Source organism: Stegostoma tigrinum, chromosome 21 (genome assembly GCF_030684315.1).
Source record: "Stegostoma tigrinum isolate sSteTig4 chromosome 21, sSteTig4.hap1, whole genome shotgun sequence".
In the NCBI taxonomy this organism is placed as follows: domain Eukaryota; kingdom Metazoa; phylum Chordata; class Chondrichthyes; order Orectolobiformes; family Stegostomatidae; genus Stegostoma; species Stegostoma tigrinum.
In genome coordinates this window covers 27,763,948-27,791,001 of record NC_081374.1, presented here as the reverse complement: position 1 = coordinate 27,791,001, position 27,054 = coordinate 27,763,948, and the positions used below count along the sequence as shown (strand labels likewise).

The window sequence follows — 27,054 nt, the reverse complement described above, 5'->3', positions numbered from 1 at the left end:
CATTGTTTTAATATTTTATTAAATGCTTCAAAAAAATGTGAAATTCAGTACAGCAAAGATTAAAAATCCATGTTCACACATAAAAAAGCCAATACTTAAAATAAATGAACTGATGTGATACTAGAGTTAAGCTGTCCTGTAAAATCAGTAAAATACATCATAGAACTGAATACAGTAACTGAAGCCCAAGACGTTTATCTTCCTAACAAGTAGCAAATTAGCACCATGCGAGTATGTGAAGATACTGTGAACCAATCAGGGTGAATCCCAAAAGAATATTTCCCATTGTAGTAGACATAAGAACTAGGGGATACAGTTTAAAAAGAGAAGGTCTGCTGACACCTTATAAATGCTCCGTACACAAGAACAGAACTGCCAATGACATCATTTTGTCCCTCATATTTATTGTGCTTATTTGGGTATCATGTTTTTGACTGGCACGGTGTTTCACAAAGAGTGCATATGCAAAGTTTTTCGCATATGCAATGTGAACCTTTCAGAGAGTATCAGGAGAGACAGCCCTAAAAATAAGGCATTGCCCAGTGAAGACAAAGAAAACACATTTTCTCCCAGGTTTATGAGCCTCTGAAATTTTGTTCCACAGAAAGGGGTAGAGGCAGGCCCAATGAATATCTTTAAGGCAGAGGTGGATAGATTATCGACTAACAATGGAGTCAGAGAGTATCTGGGTAGGTAGGAAAGTACCACAATCAACTCACTCATGACTTTATCAAATGGCAGAACAAACTCAAAAGGGGCAGTTCCTATGTTTGTACAAACATATCCTCTAAAATATACACAAAATACAAACAATAATTCATTTATATACCAATTCAATGAGGCACTGTGTAATATGAAATATTTTACTTCATGCTGTACATTTTTAGTTCATTCACAATGCTTTTGGATAGATATATCCTAATTTAATGACTTATTCATGGAAAAGGAAATATCATGATGAAACTTGCCCACTGCATTTTCAATACCAAATAGCTTTCCTAATAATTATTTCCAATTAGGCTTCAAATATGTCAGCCACTTAGCTTTCACATGGGTGATAGCTCGAAATACATTAACAGGCACTTGTTAACTCAAAGCTGCAGCTCAACCATCAGTTTTGATCATGTATTACATAACTATCCTGAACATGATGCTGTTTTCATCCTTTTTAAAAGGAAGGAATCTGCATTTTATGAAATAAAATTACCCTTCTGAAATAAAATACACTTCCAAATATTTTGAAGTATTTTGGTGGGATGCTTTTTGCAGTGATTGGAATGAGCTCAGGCAGATGGACCTCATTGAATACGAGTTTCCTAACTGGACCAGGATAACAGCCCCAATCAGGAGTCCTGGCTCACAGATATAAACAGTAGTGTCAGGGGTTCTGTTCACTCCAAGAGCTGGCTCTGAGCTAGACTGGTTAGTGTCAGGTACTGTGCATGTGCAAATAAAGGGTGACTTGGTGATAGGATAACTCCTTGTGGAGTTATTTCACTTTCTATTATTTCTGCTGACAGTTCACAAACAGAAATAGAGCAGATATGGGTCAAGAATGCTAGGTCAGCCAAGTAGAGTTAATAGATTTCAGCATGTTTGGAACTGTTGGGAAGAATCAGCATTTCCTAAAATTTGAATACAGCAGAAAAGGAAAACTGATGTGTACTAATGTTATAATCTCTTCGTTCAACAGATTTCGTTGCATAAACTTCAAAAAATTACCCCCAAAAGTATAAAATACTTAAAGCAAATGCAGTACATATATACAGAAGACAAACTTTCTAACACAATGACAATCATTTTCACAAAGTCAGTGCATAAAACCAAATTTTAAACATTATGCAACACAGAATATGAATCTGAACAAAGATTTTAAAACTTCATGGTTAAGAACCATGCCAACCATAATTAAAGTCCTCTAAATAGAAGGACTAGTTCAAAGCTACTCATCATTTTATCATTTTCAGATTTATAGTACAGCCTTTCCTTTCTTTATTTGGCTATATTAGCATATCATCGGGCTTTGGAAAAAGGCAAATTGTTTGTTTCCAAATCACGAACAATTTCAATAACTATAGCTGTGGCATAGTGTCTGTTATTGAACTAATAAACTAAGTAATTATTCAGAATATTGAGAGATCAAATCTCATCAAGAGGACTGAACTTAAAATGGAAATTAATGGCTGTTGGATTGTCACTGCTGTCAAAAAATCTGTCACAAAACCTGTCAAACTGTATACAACTCCAGTCCCTCAACAGATGTCAGGTTTTTAGATGCTTTCTCTAGTTCCCTATTAAGCCCCTCAGTTACATTAGGGATGAGGAACAAATCCAGGCCTTGCTACAAATTTCTTATCCTAACATTGAATAATAATAATGTTAAAATCTGTCAACAAGCATTGCAGGATGTCCCAGGGTATCCACTCAATTCCTCTACCTCCGCAGACAGTAGTGGCTCATCCCTTACTCTCAAATAAACCAGTAAAAAATCAACAGCTGTGTGAGAAATTCACACAGAAACACAAGAGTTTACAAACGATGCTGGTATGCCAAAGCACTGCATCAACAATATGGCTCCTAACTGCCCCTTGCTCAATACATTTAGTTACTTATCACATTGAATCACAGAGGGATGAGGGCTGTGTCCACCTCCATACTAAGAAATCCTCTCCATTTATTATCTGAGTCTCTGTACGAATCCGGGACTCATTTGCTTCAAGAAACTCAACAGCCTTCTCCCAGATCTTCTTCATCTTCTTCCTAACGTAAAAGAAAAGTTAACAAAGTATAAAATTAAGTCTGAGTCTAAAATTAAAATCTACTCTGTTCTAAACACAACACATTAAAACCAATGAGATGTGTAGCTCAGATAAATTTTACTGACAGCAACACAGATATGGAGTTTAGGCCTTGATGCAATCTACTCATACACCTTTCTCTTGTTTGCACAGTCATGTTATTGCTTTGATATTTTTATGGCTAACTAACTGATGGATGTACAGTTTGTGGTCAACATATCTCTAGGTTGACAGCAAAATTCCTGTACGGAAAATAAATAACTTTAGGCATGATTTTCCAACTGAAAATAGTAGAAAATGAAAGGCAGAGATATTTGCCTATAAATGCCAGTAGACTTTTATTTTCTTGATCAGTATAACTGCTGTAAGTGATACAAGTCACAGAAGAGGCTGCCTCATCTATTGTAAATAAAGACGACTGCACAGTAATAGCCTATAGTTTTCTTGTGGTGCTTCCTGACTTGGAAATATGTTGCTGCCCCTTTGCTGTTAATGGGTCAAAATTCCACAACACTCCCCCTTAACAGCATTGTGGGAACACCAAGTGATCTGCACCAGTTCAGAAAGTAGCTCACTATCACCTTGTCAAAGGCAATTAGGGATTGGCAATAAAAGACTCCAAAACCGACAACCTATGAATAAATTTTAAAAGGTAGCATGGGAATATTGTTTGCATAATTGTACAGCAATTTATCACATCAACAAAAAGAATATTTTAATTTTTGAATGATAGTCTGAATAGCTACAATAAATTTTTGATTTTGGTGCATAAATAAAGCTACATCGTTTTCTGTTGATTAATCTTCCCACATGACGACGATGTTCAGTTAACTTCCTATAAAAAGAAACAGTACAGGCTGGAGCTGCAAAAACTCCAGATGTCTATTTGCTTGTGCATGGGAATTTAGAACAAAATACATGTGAACAATCCCACAAAGGTATTTTTTGTAATAACAGACCTGTTCTCAGGTTGAATCAATGTGTCGCGGACATGGGGGACAGGTATATAAGGTATGAGTTCTAAATCCTTTTCCCAGTCTTGATTGTGAGCACGAACGACAGCTGTTTTAAAAATAAAACATATTGAGCTTTATTTGTGAAACCCAAAAAAAATCTGATAATGGTAATATAATCATAACGCAAATAGCACAATTACATTCAATTGCTTTATTAGCTGCAAGACACAATTTGTTTTTTTTGATGCTGACTATTTAATAAAATAGTCACATCATTGTTGATCAATCTTCAACACTGAACCAAATGGTGACTTCGCAGGCAAAACACTTCATTGCAGGTGTCAGGAAGGAATTTAACTCTTCTACAATCAATCTCAAGCCTAATCATATCATTACTGAATGTTCATATTAGCCTACTGAGAAGAGCTCCATCAGATGGTAGCCAATTCCATCCCATCCTAGCTCTGAAGGTTTGATTACAAATGTAATGGTTCTGTCGGTGCCTGAAAGAATTAAGGTGCTTCTCGTTAATCTGTTTTCCTGACATGTGAAATTGTTTGGATAAGCTGAGTGAGTTACCAAAGAATATTTCCAAAATGCTTTTGAGTTAGAAAAGTTATATCTCAGTGTTTAGTTTCATAATTACATTGGAAGTAGCCTAACTTGCCATTAACCACTGAACAGAAAGGAACTGTGTCCTAACCACATTAACTCCACACAATAACTCAGAAATATGGCACTACTGTTATAACAGCAAGGAACGGAAAGCATAAGACAAGTAACATGGGTGCTTGAGTGCTAATCACAAAACTAACATAACCCTGGTAAGCTGCATTCATTTAACAATTGCACATGTTAGTAGTATCTCATACATCCAAACATTCATGATTGTAGCAACAGGTTCATGCAGAACAAGAATATAATAAATGTACAATACCTATAATTTTGTTCACCATTTCATACACTGCTTGTTCTCGGTCCTTCATTTTCTTCAACTGGTACTTCAGAAGTAGCAACATGATCCACAAAAAGCTTAAAACTTAAAAAAAAATACAGCACAAAGTTCATTAACTATTTTTGGTGACTTTTTTGTAATAAGTCATACAGTTATGGGTTCTATACAAAAAAGGAATAAATTAAAAATATCCAAATTTAGGTGTGTATATCTGCTTGCTCTCTCTGCTCCTCTCCCTATATTACAACCTTCAGCTGTTCTCAAAACTTATTTCCCTAAATCTCTCTTATCTTTCACCTCATGATCCTGTAAAAGCCTTCTCAAAGCATCCTTCCTGAACCAAAAGTGTGTTTTTCATGCCTAATTCTGCTATTTCTTGGAGTTACAGATGTTATTGATATTCACATTCATAGATCATAGAATCCCTACAGTGTGGAAATAGGCCCCCCAGCCCAACAAGTCCACAACGACACTTGGGGCATCTCACTGAGACCTATCTCCCTAATATACACATCCCTGACAACTATGGGCAATTTAGCATGGCCAATCCACCCAGCCTGCACATCTCTGGATTATTGGAGGAAATCGGAGCACCAGTGGAAATACACGCAGACACAGGGAGAATGCGCAAAGTCCACGCAGACAGTTGCCCAAAGGTGGAATTGAACCTGGGTCCCTGATGCTGAGAGGCAGCAGAGCTCACCACTGAGCCACCGTGCTGCCCCAAAATCACTATTTTCTAATCAACCCATTTACTTGCACATTGTTGCATCAGTGCTTGCAATATAACAAAATCTCAGAGTTTCATCTAGAACATTACACGCAGTACTTAATATATGAGTAATGTATGATTAATATCATTAAGGGCTTGGATACTGGACATTCATCTGGAAGTGGGCTATGAGGAAGCTTTCAATGGTGATGAAATATAAAGAAGGAATTAGAGAGTTAGGAAATGTGAACGCTGTGATATGACAGTGACAATAGAGTATTGCGAATCAAACTGTTCAGCGATTTTAATACACACTTCTGCAGCAGGTGGGACTTGAGCATGGGCCTCCTGGTTTAGAGGTAGGGACATAATCACTGCATCACAAGACTCCTTAATCAAACTCCTACTGTCTTTGGATTTTCCAAATCTTTGATTTAAAATTGCCAAATTGTGATGGCTAGGAATCAAGCCTGGGTCATCTGCTTGAAAGGCTGCGATGCTCACCTCTCTACCCACCATTGTTATATGCAGTGATTATGCTAGTGACCTAATAATTGAGACAGCTGGATTAACAATCCAAGATACACAGTTCAAATCGGACCAGTTTGAAATCAATCAAGGCTGAAGGTGACTTTCTTCCACTCCATAGTAGTGGGTACTGAGGTGCCTCAACAGTACAATACTAAATCTGCAATACCCATCACAGGTGGGGTAGGTAATTTTTTTTTTTAAAAGAATCATTCGTGAGATGTGGGTGTTGCTGGCCTGGCCAGCACTTATTGCCTATTCCTAGTTGTCCTGGAGAGCAGCCTTCTTGAACTACTGAAGTACATTTGCTGTACATAGACCCACAATGCCATTAGGGAGGGAATTTCACGATGTTGATCTACTGACACTGAAGGAACATTTCCAAGTCAGGATGAATGGCTTGGAGGCAAACTTACCAATCGATGGTGTTCCCATATATTTGCTGCCTTGTGGTTTTACATGGCATTGGTTGTGGGTTTGAAAGGTGCTCAGGAGCCTTGTGCAGAGCATCTGGGAAATGAGCGACTGAGCTCTGTTGAAAGGAATGAATGCTTATAGATGTGGTTTCAAACAAAGCCAACACTTTGACTTGGACGATGTCCAGCTTAAGTGTTGTTGCAGCTTCACTCAAGTCCCAGGAAAGTAGGAACTATTCCCATTCCTAACCTGTGCCTTACAGATAATATAGAAAAGCTTTGGGGAGTTAGAAAGTGAGTTGCTCTTTTTTTCTAATTCCTTTTGTGGGAATTGGGCGTCACTTGTCTGCTGGCAATTATTGTCTGTCACTAGTTGCCCTTCAGAAGGTGGTGCTGAATTATCTTCTTGAATTCTGCAGTGCACCAGCAGGATTCAGGATTCCTAGCCTTTGAATTGCTCTTGGAGCCACAGTATTTATATGGCTAGTTAGTTCAGTTTCTGATCAATAGAAACCCCAAGGATATTAACAGTGGGGGATTCACAACAGTAATGTAGTAAATGTCAAGAGGTGATAGTCAGATTCCGTCTTATTGATGATGGTCATTGTCTGATATTTGTTTAGTGTGAATGTTACTTATCGCTTATCAGTTCAAATCTGAATGTTTTCCAAATCTTGCCGCATTTGGATATTGTCCACTTCGGCATCTGAATCCTCACAAATGGTGCTGAACATTGTTTGCTGATGATTGCGCATCCCTATTTCTGACACACGATGGAAGGACGATAGGCGGATGGGATGCTGGGGCTTTTGTATGCTCCTTCCACTGCTTTGTGATTGCTAACACCAGAGTCTTTTGGAGATGCTCAGAATAGCTGGCGCCTTTTGGAATGCTTCTTCTTCAATTTTTGTGGTCTTATAAGAGAGCGCCACAAGTTGGTGGGGATGTTGTACTTTCTTCAGGGAACTTTGAGGACAACCCTGTAATGTTTTCTCTGTCCTCCTGCTAACTGAAGGTAAAGGTTCAAATGAAGGCTAAGATCCAACAAAAAGCCTGAGACCTAAAAGATATGTGGCAAATGAAAAGAACACTGGAAGTCCAGAAATTGGTTGACAGCCATGACGTGCTTAGATTATTCCATGTAGTCAAGACTATCTCAACCACTCAAGGATCTATACCGCTGAATGCCAAGAATGAAGTGGTGCACACATGGGATAGAAAAGCTCATTGGAAAGAGCATTTCAAGGATCTCTGACAGCACACTATCTGTTGCAAACTTAACACAACCCCTTTCTGACTTTTAAACCTAGATACTATCAGTTTTAGTAAACGCACGTGAGAAACCTTACTAATTATTTACATTACCCAACATATTGCTAAAATGCAGTCATCTTATAGCAATACGTTGAGTATTCCACTACAACAATCAAATTATAGAGGTAAAATTGTGTGTTAGAATAATATATTTGCTGTAATGAACAACAGAATAAGTATTTTTAATTTTATGTATTAAGATAGTTGGTAAACTGTTGTTAATGTTAAATAATTTGAGCAATTGAGAAGATAATCTTCTAAAAATAACAAACATGTAGAGGGTATATCACATTTTTCCCACATATCAAACTCATAATGCAAGAAAAATGAGATTTAAATTCAGAGAATGACTCCTGCTAGTTTCTTGATAGAAATAACCACGTGTACTGCTCTTATCCGACAATTTATTTTAACAATTATCTTTCCAACAATTGTTACCAAATCTGTCACTGTCCTGTAATTGCCCTGAGAGAAAAAAAATCAATTACTGTATGACTGATAATTTTAAAATCTAAAGCATTACACCAAATTAAAGACATATTAATGGTAGTATAAATTACCCAAAATAAAGATTAACATTCTGTGAAGAATTGTATAAACAGCGTGACGGAGGCGACAATACAAATTCATCTGTGGACGAGTGGATTCAAGACAGCTTACTTGATCCACTGAAGTCACTAATGCTTCAGAATCTTCACCAACTAGCCTGCAAGCAGATATAAAAAAGACAATTACATAAACTTCCATCAAAGGGAATGTCTGCAACAATCAACGTTTTAAAAACTTTTTGTAACACATAAAAATGATTCAAGTCTATTATTCAAATTTTACATGGCCTTCTTTATTATGGATAACTACTAAATGTCTCTAATCTATAATCACAATGGCATGAATTATGAGGCCAGCTGAAGTCAACCCACTTTATTCTTGGGAATAATTTTAAATAGAAGCTTCATCAATACAGGAATTATATATATTTAAATAAAAACAATCAAACAATTTCTTAAAGATGTTAATATTTTGTCTATTCCAAGTTCTAAGAATTATAAGGAGAGTTCTTGGTCAAAATGATCAACCACGTGCCATTGTCTTGAAAGTTCTTTCAATGGAGGAGAGAAACCTTTAAAACATTATTCATACTTCTATTACAGTGAGGAGGTGCAGGGGGACGAGAGATGGAGACGTCCAATAATCCCAATTTGAGGAAATCGAAGGCATGCTGCTACCTCTGACTCTTAATCCTCCTATACATAACACCCATCTCACCAGAAGCAAAACTAAAACACCGGATTTCCTAAAGAACTGCCCTCAACACACAGTTTTTGGGACCTAGAAGTTGACATTCTGATTGGCTGGCAGTTGCTGCTGTGATAGGCCGAGAAGCTTGCTGGTCAGCTCTTAAGTTAACTGGCACATGAAAAGGCAAACCTGCTCTGCAGTGAGGGCCAGGAAATTAATTGACATCCACTCTCAAAAAAAAGAAGCAGGTTGACCTCTCCAGAAGGGAAAATATTAGCCAAGAAATGAGATAGAAGCAATATTGTAAATCTGGCCAAAAAAATAGTCAAGGATTGTGTCTCAATTATCTATTGTTTTAAATATTTAAAGAAATGTTAACAACGCAGTGAGACAGAGGTAGCACAATTCCTTGCACAACTACAGAATGTTCGGTTCTATGTTATGCATTCAAATACTGTTGATCATTTAATTAGAATTTGGACAATGGATGAAAACACAACTCACCTAATCCCAATGTCACGGGTGCTCTGAATGATCCATTGAAGTGCCTTGTTAAATTTTTCTAGATTAGGTATATTAACAGTCTAGGAAAACAATATTAGTGAGGAAACAAATATAAATAAAGGCACTTTTAAAAATTATTCAAGCTATTAAGCTTCATGTCCCTGTACAAGTTTCAAATTTCTACCATCAAAATGGTACTGATAATTTGAGAAAATTTCAGTATTTAAGATTCAAACCTATAAATAATTTGACAATGAGATATTCCTGTTACTGAACCTTACAATTTCAATAAAATCAACATTTAATAAAAATGAAGAAAAGCAGTAGTAAGTTGTCCCTCATGAAATGTGCTGGTAGTCATGTTTCATTATCAGCAGAGGGAAATCACATTGCTAGAGGAGAAATAAATATTGCTTGATAAACTTGTTTCCAAAGCCACCTATAAGCTTATATCAGTTTTTACACAAGCTTTAGAGAAAGTTTGGTGCTTCTGGTTCTCAGCATGTAGGTCATTCACAGATTTCAAGCAAATCTGATAACTCAATATTAGGTATTAATGAGGTGCTGTGGGCCATCAGCAACAGAACTCATTCAATCACAATCTGAACATCACGGTCTGGCAGGTCTTCCACTTTACCATTACTATCAAACTGGGGGAAGCCAACCCTTCCTTGTTCAATGCAGGAAGGCATGCTAGGAGCAGCACCAGTCATACCTAAAAATAAGATGTCAACCGGTAAAACAACACAGGACTATGTGCATGCTAAGTTATGAAAGCAGCTTGTGGTAGACAGGGCTAAGCAATCACACAGTCAAGTGATCCAACCAAAGCTTTGCAGTCCTGCCACATTCATTGTAAATGGCAGTGGACAATTAAACAATTAACAAGAGAAGATGACTCTACCAATATCTCCAATCTCAATGATGGGGTGAACACAGCATATCGTTGCCAAAGAGATGGCTAAAGCATTAGCATGCATTTAGCTGGAACTAGATGATTAAATGGACAATCTATTTCAGCCAACTCCCTACATGTCTGGAATCACAAATGTCAGCTTTCAGCCAATTTGATTCCCACCACCAGATATCAAGAAATGGCTGAAAACACTGGATACTGTAAAGATATGGGTCCTGATAGCATCTAGCAACGGTATTCAAGTCTTTTGCTAGTAGAACTACCCACATCCCTAGCCTAACTGTTCCAATACAACTTCAACAATGGTATCTACCTAGAAACGTTGTAAATTGCTGAAGTATGCCCAATCTACAAAGGGCGAAAAGGCAAATCCAACTTGGACAATTGCTTTCAATCAAATTAACGGAAAGGTAGATCAACAGTGCTCCAAGCTGCTCACTGATGCTCAGCTTAGATCCTAACAAGGCCACTGGAATCCTGAACTAATTACAGCCTTGGCTCAAACATGAACAAAACAGTTGAACTCCAGAGATGAAGTGACAGTGACCTTGATTTCAAGATAGCATGTGGTAGAGTATGGAATCCAGGAACGTAGCAAAATTGCAGTCAATTCAAATCAGTCTAAAACTCTTCACTTGCTAGAATTATACTTTGTGCAACAAGGCTCTTGTGATGCAATGGCAGATTCTCCACCTTTGAATCAGGAGGCCTGGATTCAAATCCCATCTGTTTCAGAGGTGTGTAATAACAACGTTGAGGAGAATGATTAGAAAATGGATTTTAAAAAAAGGAAACATACTATGTGCAAGAGCCCTTGTGGTGAAGTGGTAGTGTGCATACCTCTGAGAGAAGATAACAGGTACAAGTACAGGTAACAATATCTCTTAACAAGTTTATTAGAAAATATCTGTACTTTGTGCAAAGGCTCTTGTGCTGAAAGCAGTCGTGTTCCTAATTTCAGACCAACCAGCATGGCTTGAAGTTCCACCTGCTCCAAAGGTGTCATAACATCTCTGAACAGGATGAGCAGAAAACATGCACACTATATAAAGCAAGATAGTTGTTGTTCAAGGCCAATCATTTTAGACCCAGGACCTCACTGTAAGAACTCCTCAGGGTATTTTTTTTAAATCAACCTCCTCAAGAGATATAAACTATACATCATAAACTCAACTAATATTCTGGGGCAAAAACAGAAGTTGCTGGAGAAGCTCAGCAGGTCTAACAGCATCTGTGAAAAGAAATCAGAGTTAATGCTTCAGGTCAGGTGACCTTTCCTCAGAACACAATGTTGGTCTGAATCCTGTTACAGCAAATGGAGGCACTGAATTAAATAGAAACAAAAAATCTGGAATTAAGGATCCACCGATGACTATGAAGCCATTGCCGATTGCTGGAAAAACAAATTGGTTCACTAATGTTCTTAAGGGAAGGAAGTCTGCCATCCTTGCCTGCTGTGGCCTACATATGACTCAAGAGCCACAGTACAGTGGTTGATTTTCAAGTGCCCCCTAAAATGGCCTAGCAAGCCACTCAGGCAAGAGCAGCTAGGGACAAGCAATGAATGCTGGCCAGCCAGCGACGCCTGTGTCCTATGAGTGAATAAAAAAAACCTCTGAAGCAGGTGGGACTTGAATCCAAGCCTCTGGATCAACAGGCAGAGCCATTACCACAACACCATAACTGCCCATACTCTTCAAGATAGATATTTTCTAATCAACCCGTTCAAACATATAATTACATACCCTTGGAACAGGTGGGACTTGAACTCGGGCCTCATGGCTCAGAAGCTCCTCAGGTAGGGCATAACCACTTTCAACTACTCAATAACCTTCTACAGTTAAGTCAGAAGTGTAAATGCTTGTGATGAGTGCGAACTGCAGGAATTCCTAGGCTCAATGACTTTCAGTTGCTTCAATGCTAAAATGTTCTCTGACAATTGCACCATGCTTAGCAATATTTACAATGCCTCAGATACTGAAGTAGCCTATGTTCATATACAACAAGATATGGACAACATCCCGACTTGGCTGCTAACTGGCAAGTAATATTGCCAGGCTCAATGTGGTACTAGTGACCATCTCAAACAAAAAAAACTAACCATCTTCGCTAGAGACCCAGTACCATAACCATCAACAAATCCTCACTATCAACATCTTGGGGGTTAGCAGCAACCAGAAACTGAACTGGCCCAGCAGCGCTGTAAAAAGTTGGTCAGAGGCTAGGAATCCCGCAGTGAATAGACTGCCTCCTTTCTCTCCAATGTCTGTCCACCATCTTCAAAACCCAAGTCAGGACTGTGATATAATACGCCTGACTTGCAAGCAGGCTGCAGCTCCAACAAAACTGATGAGGTTCCTGCAGCATCCAAAACAAAACAACCAGCTTGACTGGCTTAATATAAGATCCATTATTGGAACATTTCAGCAAAAGAATTTAAAAAGTTTGATCAATTTACATTAGTTACACATTATCCATGTATGAGTAAGAAGCAAAGCTACAGCATTACTTAAAGGCAGTGGAAAAACAGTTTCTAAAAGGTTTTAATGCCCTGAATATTCAGAACAATAACATAGAACTAAAAATGTTTACATTTCTCTCTTTCATGTGAACTTGGAGCATATATTGCAAAGTTTGCCCTCTCAGACCACAATTTTTTAAAAATCTATTACAGTTAATGGCTGGAAAAATCACTGCCATTGTGCACCATTTCCTGGTATGCACGCAGCAAAGAACAATAAATCTAAGTTTTTATTCCTTTGTACCAGGAATATAAAAGGCAGAAAAATGATTTCAGTGTGTAAAAACCAAATATCGCTGATAGATGTTTACAGCTCCAAACCTCAGGTGATCTTGTAAAGAAATACACACTGCATTTTGACCAATTTGTTTTAAGTATCTATTCTTTGGATTCCTAAGCTCTTGCTAACACATAGTTCCAATGGAACCAATCCAATTACAAAATGATGACCACTGTGTAGGAGTTATTATACAGTAATTGTGATCTTTCCATTGCACACCTCGATGATACGCCAGTACAGTATTTTAATGTCAATTCTCTTTGCTTTCCATCAATATTCACTAAATGCAACAAATACTTCTACATTAAAAATACTTCTACATTAAATGCTTACTTACTGCTAAATGTCTCTTTACATCAACGACTGGCACACATTTGGTCTTCAGGGGATATTCAGATCCACACTCAAACTCACCTACAGTCAAAAAAATTAAATCATTACATTTAGCACAACCATCCAGTTTATAACTAAAAATGAATTTCAAAGTATTTTGAGGATTCAAACATTCCACATTAATTGACATAATGAAAAGTATAAATCTAACTGACTGCAATTTATTAACACATTGGGGTGGGCTGACAGATTTTAAAATAGCTGCAAATACAGAATTGCTTTTTTTTAAAACCCAAGCAGTGTACAGCAAAGTAATAGGTTATATTTTAACAGTATACCACATTGCTATAGTTAGAGAGAATGCAATTAGCTAAATGCTAACAGATTGAAATGAACAACACTGCAAGATAGAAACGCTATGCTTGATCACTGCCAACTACCAAATCCCTCCCCAATCGCATAATATACCCTGCAACATTTTGAGTAACCAGGTAACTGACAAAGGCAACAAAGTGTGAAGCTGGATGAACACAGCAGGCCAAGCAGCATCTCAGGAGCACAAAAGCTGACGTTTCGGGCCTAGACCCTTCATCTGAAACGTCAGCTTTTGTGCTCCTGAGATGCTGCTTGGCCTGCTGTGTTCATCCAGCTTCACACTTTGTTATCTTGGATTCTCCAGCATCTGCAGTTCCCATTATAACTGACAAAGGTAAACAGCATTCAGAAAGGTAGGAGTTAACGAAGGCTTTCAGCATAAAGATGAACGTACTTTTATGTGCAAGAATGCAACACATTAGAGATTCAGCTGTATACATTATTTTCTAGTTATCATCCATAAGCATGTGATCTTAGATAAGTCTTCAATGGTTCCTAAAATTCCTTACATAGAATCATAGAGACGAGAAGCAGGAATGGGCCATTTGTCCCTTCAAGCCTAATTTGCCATTCAATATGATCATGGCTACTTCAATGCCATATTCCTGCTTTTTCCCCACATCCTTTGATGTCTTTGATAGCCAAAAAAATCTAGAAAAGATCTTTCTTGAATATAGTCAGTGCCTTTGCCCCCACACCTTTCTTTGGTAGAGAATTCCATAGGTTCGTTATGCTTTGACTCAAGAAAATTTTCCTCATCTCAGTTTCAGAGTTATACAGCACAGATGGAGAACCTTCAGTCCAACCAATCTGTGCTGACCAGATATTCTAAACTGACCTAATGCCATTTCCCAGCATTTGGCCCATATCGTTCTAAACCCTTTCTATTCATGTATCCATCCAAATGCCTTTTAAATGTTGTAATTGTACCCACCTCCGCCATTTCCTCTGGCAGCTGGGTCCACACAGGCACCAACTTTTGCATGAAAACATGGCCCCTCAGGTCCCTTTTAAATCTTTCCCCTCTCATCTTAAGCCTATGCCCTCCAGTTTTCTACTCCCCTACCCTAGAAAAAAGACTTTGGCTATTCAACGTCCCTTATGATTTTATAAACCTCTATATAGTCACCACTCGGCCCCAATGCTCCAGGGAAAAACACCCCACAAACAGCTTACCCTCATATCCTTTTACATAAACTTTTGTCCCTTAAACAATTTAAACAGCACCATTAGTTACTTTGAACAACATCCTTAACAGGGAGAATATAATCAGGTGAAGCCCATGTTTACTGCCTCCCAATTTTCAGTGCAAGTTGCATTTAGCGTTGTAAACATATGAACGGCAGAAATAGGCCACTAGGCTCTTGGGGTTTTCTCTATCATGTAACAAACTCAATCCACATCTACACTATCCTGGATAACCTTTCGCCTTACTTAACAAGAATCTATCCACCTCTGTCTTAAAAATATTCAAGGACTCTATTTCTAACACCTTTTCAGGCAGGGTGTTCCAGAAATTCAGGAACCTGAGAAAGAATTTCATCTCATCTCTATTTTAAATGGGTGACCTCTGATTTTTAACCAGTGGCCCTGGTTCTTGATTCTTCTATAAAAGCAAACATCATTTCAACATTCAACTTGTCAAAAGACCCCTCAGGACCTCATATGTTTTAATCAAGTTGCCTCTTATTCTCCTAAATTCCAGCAGATGCAAGCATAATCAGTCTAGTATTTCCTCTAAGACAATACAGCCATTCCACAGGTATTAGTTATAAAGCTTCTCTGAACTGCTTCCAAAACATTTACACCCTCTCTTAAATAGGTTGACCAATACTATACAGAAAAGTCAGATATGGTCTCTCAATGCCAATGTATAACCTCTTTACTTCTTTTATCTAATACATCTCACAATAAATGTTGTTCCTGCATACTTGCCTTATGCAATTCATGCACCAGGGCATCCAGTTATCTCTACATCACAAAGTTCTGTAATCTCTCACCATTTTGACAAAATGTTAATATTTTTATTCTGTCAAAATGGAAGTACATTCACGTGTTCTCCATCTTATACTCCATTTGCCCACTACTTCACTTAAACCTTTTTTGTAGCCTCCTTACTTCCTGTTCGTAATTTACTTTTCAACCTGTCTTCTTGATATCAGAAAATTTAGCAACTATACCTTCCATGTCTTCATCCAACTTAAACAAGTTAGAAGTAATTGAGATCCCAGCACTAATTTCTGTGGCACAACACTCACTGTACGTTGTCAATCTGAAAATGACCTATTTATGTCTACTCTCCACTTCCTGATATCCAGCCAATCTCTGTCCATTCCAACATGCTAGTCTCTAAACCACGAACTTCTACTTTCCGCAATAACAGTTAACGTGGCACGTTATCAAATTATTTCTTTAAATTTAAGTACACCATATACCCAGGTCACCCTTATTCACTGAATATGTTACTTCTTCAAAAATTCTAATTGATTAGTAAAAAGATAATTTACCTTTCACAAAACCATGCTAATTCCGCCTGATTACCTTGAACTTACCTTGCTATTATGCCTTTAATTAAAGCTTCTAACATTTTCCCTATGACAAGTATTAAACAAACTGGTCTGTGCTTTACTGTTTTCTGTCTCCTCCACTTCTGAATAAAAGAATTACATTTGCTGTATTCCAATCTAATGGCACCTTCTAATCAAAAGGAGCTTTGGAGAATAAACTTTGGTAGAACATTTTGTGGAGTTTTCATCAAAATGACCACTCATCCCCTATCATTCACGATAGAAGTAATTCATACCATCTCCAGTACTTATAGAACTAATGACCAAAATGGTTCAACTAAAAAAAATTTATGCAATGATTTTATTTCTCCCGAGTAATTTAAAGCAGTGGCTGAAGATTAACCTCAATTTCACATGAATGCAAGTAATCCTATGGATTTTATGATCCATGCAATGATGCAGAAAGTAGGTGAACAGATGCCTTATGCTCCAACAGAGATACACAAGTCATCACTGTGACTCTCAAGCTACCTGTGACTGTTGAGGCAATGCAGTGATACATTGACTATTTACACATTGGTTATTGTGGGGAAAGTATGGCATTTGAAACTGTTGAAAAACTAAAAACAAACTGAGTTCAAGAGGGCTAAGTACAATGATGCAGGGTGATTGAAATAAATGAAGCATTTTATGTTCAAATCAGATTTTTGTATAAAGGTTATCAACTAGACTATATTATACAGCCTCTTGAGTTTGCTCAATTATTAGAAAGATCTTTGCTGATCTTCTACCTCATTTCCCCTTTCTTGCTGATTTTCTACCTCATTTCCTCTTTCCTGCTGATCTTCTACCTCATTTCCCCTTTTTACAGAGTCTTTACTTTGCACAAATCTACTAAATGCAGCCTTTAATGTGCTCAACACCTTATCCACCATTTTGACTAAATTAAGCAACTTATTTTCCCAATTAAAAAACAGTATGTTAGACAGTGGGTGTTAAACTGAGTTTTTTAGATCTTCTATATTTTCCTTACCTGTTTACATTATCGTAGCCAGTAATTTACAGTGAGAATGCTTTCCTAATATAAGATTATTCTTTGACTCACCTGCTGTTTCTGCTAGGTACTCATACATTTCAGACAACATGAGCATTATGATTTTGCGTTCTTCAGCTTGGCAAAACTAGGAAGAGTAAGATTTGATAAATGAAATTAAAATAATAAAAATAATGCTCAAAATGTAATATGAAACCAAAGATAAAAAAGCTAAATAATTAGTGAAATATTTTGTACTGGATCAAGTATATATTGGTGTGAGAACAGTCATACATTACTTAATCCAGCCAATCCTTATTCAGAAACAAAGCAATGCATAATATCTCAGTTTTACATTAGACTACTGGTTATCTATCTGGTGTTTTGCACCATATATCCAGTACATACAGCGACCTCTAGTGAGTTATTGACGCTTTGCAAAATATCAGCATGTGGATGTTCGCATTTTTGAACATGTAGGTACATAGTTCAAGTCAGCATACACATATATCACTGACATCTGTTCAGCAGTACAGCATAATGGATCCAGATGAGCTGTGAAAAGGATAAACTAAATCTTCAATTTAAATTAATGATGATCTGAATCTACCACAAAACATTACAACTGCCCAACACTGGCAGGAACGCTTAAAATCCGTTGCTCATTCTCTCAAACTCTTTCATAATTCTACGTTTTTGTTCTACACTGGCCAATATTCATTTATTACAAGAGAATCTGAACAAGAATCAACTAAAGTTGTCAATGTAGAATCTGTGTATAAAGAATCTCATAATGAACTGGTAATTTCCCTACCTCCAGTCTGGGTTCAAGCCCTCCTGTCCCTAAAATATGTCATAACATTTCCAAACAGATTGATCAAAAATCTTATTTGACATATACACCAGGTCTATGACTATTCAGAAAACACTCTACACGCTTCATTAGTTTTGCTAAAAAGCTTACTGCTCTTTTAACAAAAATCAGACTATTCCTGTGCTAAGGCAGAGAAGAGAATTCCCACAAGGATCATTGCTGACAAGTTTCAGAATTGTTTTGTCACCTACAGGCACTTTTGTAATTATTTTGGCAGTCATGAGATCTAGAATAGAATACCATTTATAAATTCACAACTAAGGTTTAAGGTGATTTTAATATTGTGAAGCATACAGGAGTTGATTGGAGACAGAATCTTGCTCAATTACACAAAAAGATCCATGCGCTTCCAATGTACCTTCTTAATATTACCAATACCTCCTAACATTGTGAAGGATGGCATGAGTATCAAACTTAGATTTCTGTAAGTTTTATAACATACTCCTGTTTAAAATTGATTGTCTAAGTGTTACTAATAAGTGAAAAGAAAATAGTTACTCACTGCATCTGTTTTCCCTTTGCAATCCACTGGCAACATCTTAACTAAAATGAAAGACAACCATAGGTTACATATTATATAGAATCACATGAAAAAGTTTAATACAACTATCTTGGTTTACCAAGCTAATGCTACAAATTCTATTTCCACTAAATGTATATTGCCAGTGCGACAGGTAATGTCGCTACCTCTTGGCCAGAGAACTGAGTACAAGTCACATCTACCCGTTAAGTGTGTCATAACATATCTGCTCAGATTAATTACAAATATCTGTTAAAGCAGTAATATTGCAGGCATGTGGCACAGTGGTACTGTCCTTACTTCTGGGATAGAAAATCTGTGTTCAAGTTCCACTTTGGGATGTGCTGGCCATGGAGGTGTGTTACAAAACACATTCAAATGCGATCATTTAAAAAAAAACTGTAAAAACCAGTTTCCACCAGATTGGTACAGGTCTTCAGAAGGGAGAAGTCTGAATTTATGCTGTACTGGGTATCGTATGTAAACCTACATAAAAGACAGACCAGCCAGTGCTTCGTTGTTTGTTGTCAGATGGACGTTTATCCAATGCTTATGCCATGCAAAAGATTCCTGCAATAGCTTTCAGTTTGATGAGTAGAAAAATGGGTGAAAAACAAATAATTATTACAGAACAGTTCATGATAAAATAATTACAAACAGTCAAAAAGTCTTGCTTACAGAAATATTTAAAAATCTATATTTGGTAGCACAAAGGATTTATCAGATAACAGGAATTCAGATTTAAGGTCACAAATATGCTCGAAGCTCAAAAATAGAACTGATGAATTATTTAAAAAATTATGCAGTTATTTAACGGAGTCTTACACAAACGTTTATTTAAAATAAATTGGAAAGGCAACCTAGATGATTCAAGCTGGGGAACAGTGTGTGTGTTTAAGTGTTCAAGAAGGGCTTATCATATTGATATTTGCCTTTAGCACATCTAGAATTATATAGCAATTCAGATGATTGCAATTCTTCGTGAATTTTATACCCCGGAATAAAGAATATGTCAGTATAAATGTTGTTTTTTTTGTTTCAGTTTTGAGTCAGGCAGGTTGACTCTGATTGATCCAGATGTTGTCCCGAGAAACAAGCCAGTGAATGACTGTCACTTAATTTAAAACATGCAGGTTTGTGTACATATTCTTTCTGTCTACAACGAACAGGGCTGAATGTATTTTAGTATATGTAGCTACCAGTACACAAGTGCATTATGCTGCCCAATCTGACAGACAATCTAAATTGGTTGTTAGAGTAATTTGTCACTCGGGATTATGCAGCCAGCTTTGTCTAATTTCAGAATTGCATTTAATGTTGCAAGTATCGCAAGTGCAGATTGGTTACTATGGTTCGCTGCTGCTCACATTTTTGAACAGGTTGGTAACAGAGTCAGTGATAATGGGAACTGCAGATGCTGGAGAATCCAAGATACCAAAGTGTGAAGCTGGATGAACACAGCAGGCCAAGCAGCATCAACAGGGTCACTAGTTTACACCAGGTTCTATGCAGTACTTAAGTTTTTAAGCGTAGAAATTTTAAAATTTTTTTTAAAAGCATTGTCCATGGGATGGCCAGATGAGCACTTATTGCTCAGCCCTAATTCCTCTCAAATTTAAACGGCTTGGTAGGCCACTTGAGAGAGAAATTAATAGTTAAGCAATTTGCTGTGGGTCCAGAGTCACATGTAGCAACTACACTAGGTGAGGATGGTAAATTTTCCCTCCTAAAGGACATTCAACATTTCGACATGAGATATTAATTACATATTTGATTCATCTATGCTGCTGTCTTGCTTCAATTGATGACAGCACCATAGACAGAATATACGTAAAACACGATCCCACCAGAAGCTTACTTAGACAGAAGTTAATTACACTGTCAGTTCACTTTTTCTCTGAACATGTGATAAATCTCTCTGACTGCACACTGTCTGATAAACTGATGTATTTGTCCTTGTACCTGGTTTTATTTTTGGTGTCAGAAGGGTTACTGGACCCAAAATTTAATTCTGCTTTCTCTCCACAGAAATGGACGTGATGAGCAACACAGGGTTGTGGAAGGTTGTTAATAACGCAAGTTTGGAGAGATATGGCAAGAAATCCTGTTAGACTTTGTGGCAGGAAGTCCTCAAAAATAGAATCCCTACGGTGTGGAAACAGGCCCTTTGGCCCAACAAGTCCACACTGGCCCTTGAAGCATCCCATCCAGACCCATCCCCTTTTCACCCAGTTAGTCAACACATCTCTGAACATCACCAATCCACCTAGCCTGCACATCTTTGGGCTGTGGGAGGAGACCAGAGCACCTGGAGGAAACCCACTCAGACATGGGGAGAATGTGCAAACTCTACACAGACAGAAAGTGGAATTGAACCGAGGTCCCAGGCACTATGAACCAGCATTCTAACCACTGAGCCACTTCTAGGGAGTGATGTAATTGACACTTCACCTAAAAAAGTATGATTCAGCCCAATGTGACCCATGGATTGAAAGGCTAAGAGCTTAACAAACAGTACAAAAGACTGTGTGCTTTATAAAACTGTTTGCAAATATTTTTGTCTTTTTCTATTTTATTTCTTCCCAACTGTTTCTCTGTATCTTCAAATTGAACTTTCTCATGTTTGATTTTATGATTTTTTCTGCAGAAGATTAATTATTACATATTCAGAATGGAGGATTTATAGGTCAAAATTTAAATAAATTTCATTGAATTGAATTTCAAGCAGGCTGCATCATTTAGCTCAAGTCAGATTCAAATATTGATACATAAAATATTTGACATTTATTTTTCAAAGTGTAGAGACATCTAAGGAATATCCTTTCAATCTTGCCTGAAGCTTTACAAGAAAGATTTAGCTCAGGAACAAACTACAATAAATTTGAATACACAATTCTACATTTGCTTATATTTCAAAAACAAGTATGGAGTGTGACCTGAAAATTATCTCAAATCTAGATCCAAAATTCTGCCCAATAAATTCTTTACAAAATCTTAAGCAAAACAATTCAACATATGAAGGAAAGAGGTAGGAAGAGAGTAAATAAAAATACCTCAACCATGTATATGTCTACATAGATTACAATGGAGCATCCACATTGCCCTTTGAGGGAAAAACTTTCCCCTTATTTCAAATGTAAACAATCTGCCCTTTAGCCTATATCTGCGCCCCTGTGTTCTAGCTTCCCCAGCTAAGGGAAACAACCGCTGTGTTTACCCTGTCAAATCCCTTTAGAATCCTCTAGTTTCAATTTGATCAGAAAACTATTTACAGTTTCATCATAGGGTAAGCCTTTTGTTCTCAGACTAACTTGGGGAACATTCACTGCAGCACCTTCAATGATTTCTTAAACATAGAGACAAAATCCATGCATTGTATTTTGAGGTAAGATTTTGCCAAAGTCATGTACAGTTGTGACTTTTGTTATTTTTGGAATGGAGTCTACACGTTGCATTAGCCATGGTGTCTACTATGACTATCTACCACAAACCTATCACACTTTGAAATACCTAAAGTTCTATGCGCTACAAGACTGGCCTGAACCATTTGTTTGCTCTGCAAACTTTACTCCTAATTAAAGACATATCAGAGCTATCCTGCAAGACAATAGCTACCAAAATCAGACCATTTCTCACTATGTACTATGCAAACCATTGGAATGCCCTGGTCCTGAGAAGGGTCCCGACTACCTGAAGTTAACGTACCTCAGTAACTGAGCAAGAGATGAACCTAGTTGTTTCACATCATTATAATGTTGTAGCAGCAAAAGGGGTGTCTGCAACTAGCAGGTCACTACTGTCATGTTAAACAGATGTTCTCAAAAATCACACTGAGGAGTATATTGTAAAGATTCAAGTGTTGATGTGATGCCAGGCGTGTAGCCCAACAAGCCAAAGACAAGCACATCCTACCAACCAGAATTTCCTTTTGGCTGCTCACAATGAGCAAAGTACTAACTACACAATTGGACAACATCTGCAAAGACAATATTTATTGGATATTCTGAATGTGCAAGTAATTACATTGATGATCCTAAATTGTTTGTCAATCAGGCTCACAGCACCATGCACTTGTATGTACTGGAAGTTACATATATTGAAACATAGAACCCTGATCTTCACAGACAGAAAGAACATACACATGTACATGTATCTGTTTCAACTGAACAAAATAGGTGACAGCCACTTACTGGATCATTTCTCAGCACAATATTCAGACTGAACAGATTCAAGATGCCTGACTTGAAAGTTAGGATATGGTCGAATCAATCTATTCAGAGATGTTTCTGCACAACTCTGGAGCTAGTGGGACTTTAACGTGCACCTTCAGGCCAGAGGTAGGGACATTACCTGTGTACCACAAAAGCCCTTTTTTGACTTGAAATTTAAACAAAGCCTGACTTTTTATTGTCAAATAGCATTAATGGGTTCATTTTGCATGGCAAACCTCCAACAGTGTCTGTTTGACAACCAAACAGCATTCTGCTCTCATGCAGCAATAATTCTGGTTTGCCCCTTGAATTTGAATTGTTGCAAAGTGTCCTGATGGATGCAAGACAAATAGCTTCAATAAAATGTGTCTATTTACAGCAATGCTCAAAACTCTGCAATACAAAAGAACATGTTCTCGTGTGACCAACACACAAAATCGCAATACATTTTTACTGTTTTAAATTTACTCTGATCGATGTGAAAATTGTTTTAAAATTACTTTAAATTTACTTTAAGCATGTGAATTCCTCAAGGCCCGGTTCTCCACGAAGAAAGCCATTAATAAACACATAGAGCTAGACCCCATATTCACTTCATTGTGAAGGAAAACCAGAAGTGAGGTAATCCAGCTCAACAGACACCAGAGTTTAAATGACAGGCAGGAAAACACAACAGTGGTTCATCGGAGGCTGCACTGATGATGTTACCTAGCAGGGTAATGAAACTCTGCAGAACAACGAACCAGCTCGGTGAGCCAACCGACCACAACATCCACAATCCAAGCTACAAATCTACTCTAAAACCTTAGATATGATCGGAGTATACCTGAGGTAGTGTAAGCAATTTTGGTGAATGATACAGTGGCCTGGGAAAACAGCTATGAGAATTATTCCTAACTGAAAAAGATCTCAGCTGTTCTGGTAGATTTGATCAAATTAGTTTTCATTAAATAATTAGCAGCCTGGACCTGAGCGGGAGAAAGGTGAAATGATCCAAGAGTGAAACAAACTGGATGTGTGTCAATTCTTCTATATACATAGATGTACAGGTGCTGGTGCTGGACTGGGTGGACATGGTCAGAAATCACGTTGTGTTAGAAGGAGTAAGACTCTGAAAGCTTGCGCTTTCAAATAAACCTGTTGGGTTATAACCTAGTGTCATGTGATTTCTGACCTCCTATCCAGAGAGTTGTGCACTTGTGGAATACATTACAGACTAGTGGTGGGTAGAGTCTCTTAACATACCTTCACAAAGGAGTAGGCTGGGGCAGACATTGCATAATTGCTAAGATAAAATAAGATCTAGAGGAAGTAAACTGAGTCTGAAGGTGATTGCTGATCATCACCTATCTGCACTAGCCTCAGTCCATCGATATCTAAAAATCTATTGATTTCTGCACTGAGTAGCATATTAATGAGCAATGCAAGGTCTATGTAGTCTCTTGACTAGTTTTAGTGGCCTGGAAGGTTTGAAAATGATTTTACTGAATATTTTCTCTCTTATTATCACTTAATTTTTAGGAGGAATAAATAAGTAGTTGTGCAGTCATCATGGCATGGGGCAGGATTCAAGAAAGAGTTGGAATTTCTGGGGGTCAATTTCCTATATTCTATCAATTGCTGAAGCCACTAAGCTCACAAATTTCTACTTATGTCTACACCTCGACTGAGTTAAATTACCTCTTGCAGTACTTCAATTTTATTTCTCAGTGCTTATATGATATTTTTGTTTTGTGCTCCAACCAAAAGCTGTAAACAAAGATGAATTACTTCTAAAAGCAATTGTGGACTTACTGTTTTCATCTATGTCTTCTTCAGATTCTTCAAGCAACTGTAAGGTTTTGACACAGATTAATCCCAACAGAACCAGACACAGGATAATTGTGGTGATGTAGAGAAACCACGACAAGTAAAACTCAAATATGTCTAGACGATTCTTGCGTTTTTGTACCCCCTTCTTCGGAAGCCCAGGTGCAGTTCCTCTTCTGTAGCGTTCATTCTCCCACAAACTGTCTGACTTTCCTCTATACCGACTGTCAGAAGGGAGGCTGCCTGAATTTCTTGTATATCGATCAGAATACAAGCTGCTAAACCTGCCTGCATGTTGATCTGAACTCAGGCTCTCGGATTTCCCTGCATTTTGACCTGAATACAAGCTATCAGATTTCTCTGTGTACAGATCTGATTTCAGACTCTGATATTTCCTTGCATATTCATCCAAACTCAGGATGTCAGATTTTCTTGTATATGGATCTAGATACAAACTATCGGATTTTTTTGTGTATGGATCCGAATACGAACCGTCAGATTTCTTTGTATATGGGTCTGAATTCAGACTCGTCCCAGTGTAGCGATCTGAATACAGGCTGCCAGTTATCCCACTGTGTGAACCTGAACTCAGGCTACCCGGCGTCCCTGCATTCTTTGTATATAGATCTGAATTCAGACTCTCCCCACTGTAGCGATCTGAATACAGGCTGCCAGTTATCCCATTGTGCGAATCTGAAGTCAGGCTGCCCGACGTCCCTGCATACGGAGCTGAACCTAGGCTCCCAGATACCCCTGCATATCGCTCAGAATATGAAGTGACAGGTTTCCTGGTATAGAGATCTGAAGTCAAACTCCTAGATGCCCCTGTGTATCGCTCAGAATATGAAGTGACAGATTTCCTGGTGATTGGATGCGAAATCTGGCTGCCAGATGTTCCTATGTAGCGATCTGAATATGATTTGACAGGTTTCCTGGTAAACGGATCCGAATAGAAGCTGCTGGAAATCCCCGTGTCTCGATGGGAACTTAGGCTGTCCGATTCCTCCCTATTGCCGTCATCCTCTTCATGGAGTCTATCTGTAAGGTATGCAGCCGATGTCCCTGTGTTTTGTGTGGTAGCAGAGTCCGACACAGCGTCGGCCTGCTGGCGGCTGAACTCGGCCCTAGTTCTGAAAGCGGCGGCCGACCTTCTCCTCGGCTGCTCCGGGGCCACGGCTGGATTCGGATTCGGATCCGGATCTGGGTCTGAGGCCTCCGCCTGCCGCTGCCGGAGACTCTGGCGAACCCGCGGGGCACGGCTGCTTTTTTCCTTATGATTCTTTTCGGACCTCAGTTGTTCTAATTTTTTCAGGTACAGAGACCTGGTACTGTCTGTGATAGGGCCGGCCGCGTAACCCAAGGCCTTCAGCTCGCTTCGCAAATCTCGGTCGCTCATTGTCGCCGCCATTTTCAGCTTCTCCGACAGTGCGCAGGAGCAGCCCCAGTCGCCGAGCATGCGTACTCGCCAAGTCTCCGAGTCTGGAGAAGAAGCGTGAGCTCGTCCGGAGAATTATGTATCAATTGTTCAAGAGGGACATGTGGTGAAGTGGTAACGTTCCTTTCTCTGGGCCAGAAGACCTCTATTCAAGGCCTACCTGTTCCAGAGGTGTGTAATAACATCTCTGAGCACCATCATTAAGGAAAATGTACAAATAAATTATTGAATGTGGTAAACGGTGGTTTGGGAAAGCATCTCCAATACTGTCCCAATGGAAGAAACAATGCAAAATCACGAGATGTCATCCAGACTCTACCTTTAAAGCGCTGGCTCAGCTTGACCTGGAGGATTATGTTTCATTTTGAGCACAGCACATTATAAAGGACCTTGAAAACTTTGGCAGTCAGGATGCAGTAGAATTTCTGTGAGGATTAGGACTTTTAGGGTTTTCTTAAGAGTTTGGAAAAATTGGGGCTGTTCTCTTAAAGGGAAAATTTTGTGTTTGTTGTGACTCCCTGTGGTAGCACACTGGAAATCAAATTACCTGCCTGATGGACTCTGAAGCAGCCTCATGGGAGCAGGAAAGCTGACATTTCGGGTCTGGACCCTTCTTTAGAAAAATCTTCAGGAGAAGACATGTAGTATCTGCAGTTAGGGAACTCTACACGACTTGTGCAGGTTGGAACAGGAATGGCAGACAATATGGGGGAAGCAATGGACCTTATTTCCCGGAAGCTGCATCAGTGTAATGACCCATACAACCATCTGTCTGACTCCGTGACAACCTCAGGGCCTGCTGAAAAGGGAAAAAAAAA

The 27,054-nt window shown here is 38.3% G+C and overlaps 1 protein-coding gene across 1 annotated transcript; it reads right to left on the bottom strand.

The window, feature by feature from the left end:
• Nucleotides 1–26,223, bottom strand: LOC125462736 (LEM domain-containing protein 2-like). The gene is made up of 9 exons (XM_048553022.1): nt 24,787–26,223; nt 18,764–18,804; nt 17,460–17,535; nt 13,477–13,553; nt 9,423–9,502; nt 8,240–8,385; nt 4,692–4,793; nt 3,758–3,860; nt 1–2,760 (listed from the first exon to the last, which is right to left on the bottom strand). Exons 1-9 carry the CDS (start codon nt 26,207–26,209, stop codon nt 2,613–2,615), a joined length of 2,196 nt encoding a protein of 731 aa, XP_048408979.1. The 5' UTR covers nt 26,210–26,223; the 3' UTR covers nt 1–2,612.
• Between the last annotated feature and the right edge of the window lie 831 nt (nt 26,224–27,054).

What these genes read in the sequence shown, in the direction of transcription:
- LOC125462736 (XM_048553022.1), bottom strand. Translation starts at nt 26,209, where the DNA reads ATGGCGGCGACAATGAGCGACCGAGATTTGCGAAGCGAGCTGAAGGCC. An exon ending in GCAAAGGGAAAACAGATGCA is followed by an intron (nt 17,536 to 18,763) that starts GTGAGTAACTAT and finishes TACTCTTCCTAG; the next exon opens with TTTTGCCAAGCTGAAGAACG. An exon ending in ATGTAAAGAGACATTTAGCA is followed by an intron (nt 9,503 to 13,476) that starts GTAAGTAAGCAT and finishes TTGTTTTCCTAG; the next exon opens with ACTGTTAATATACCTAATCT.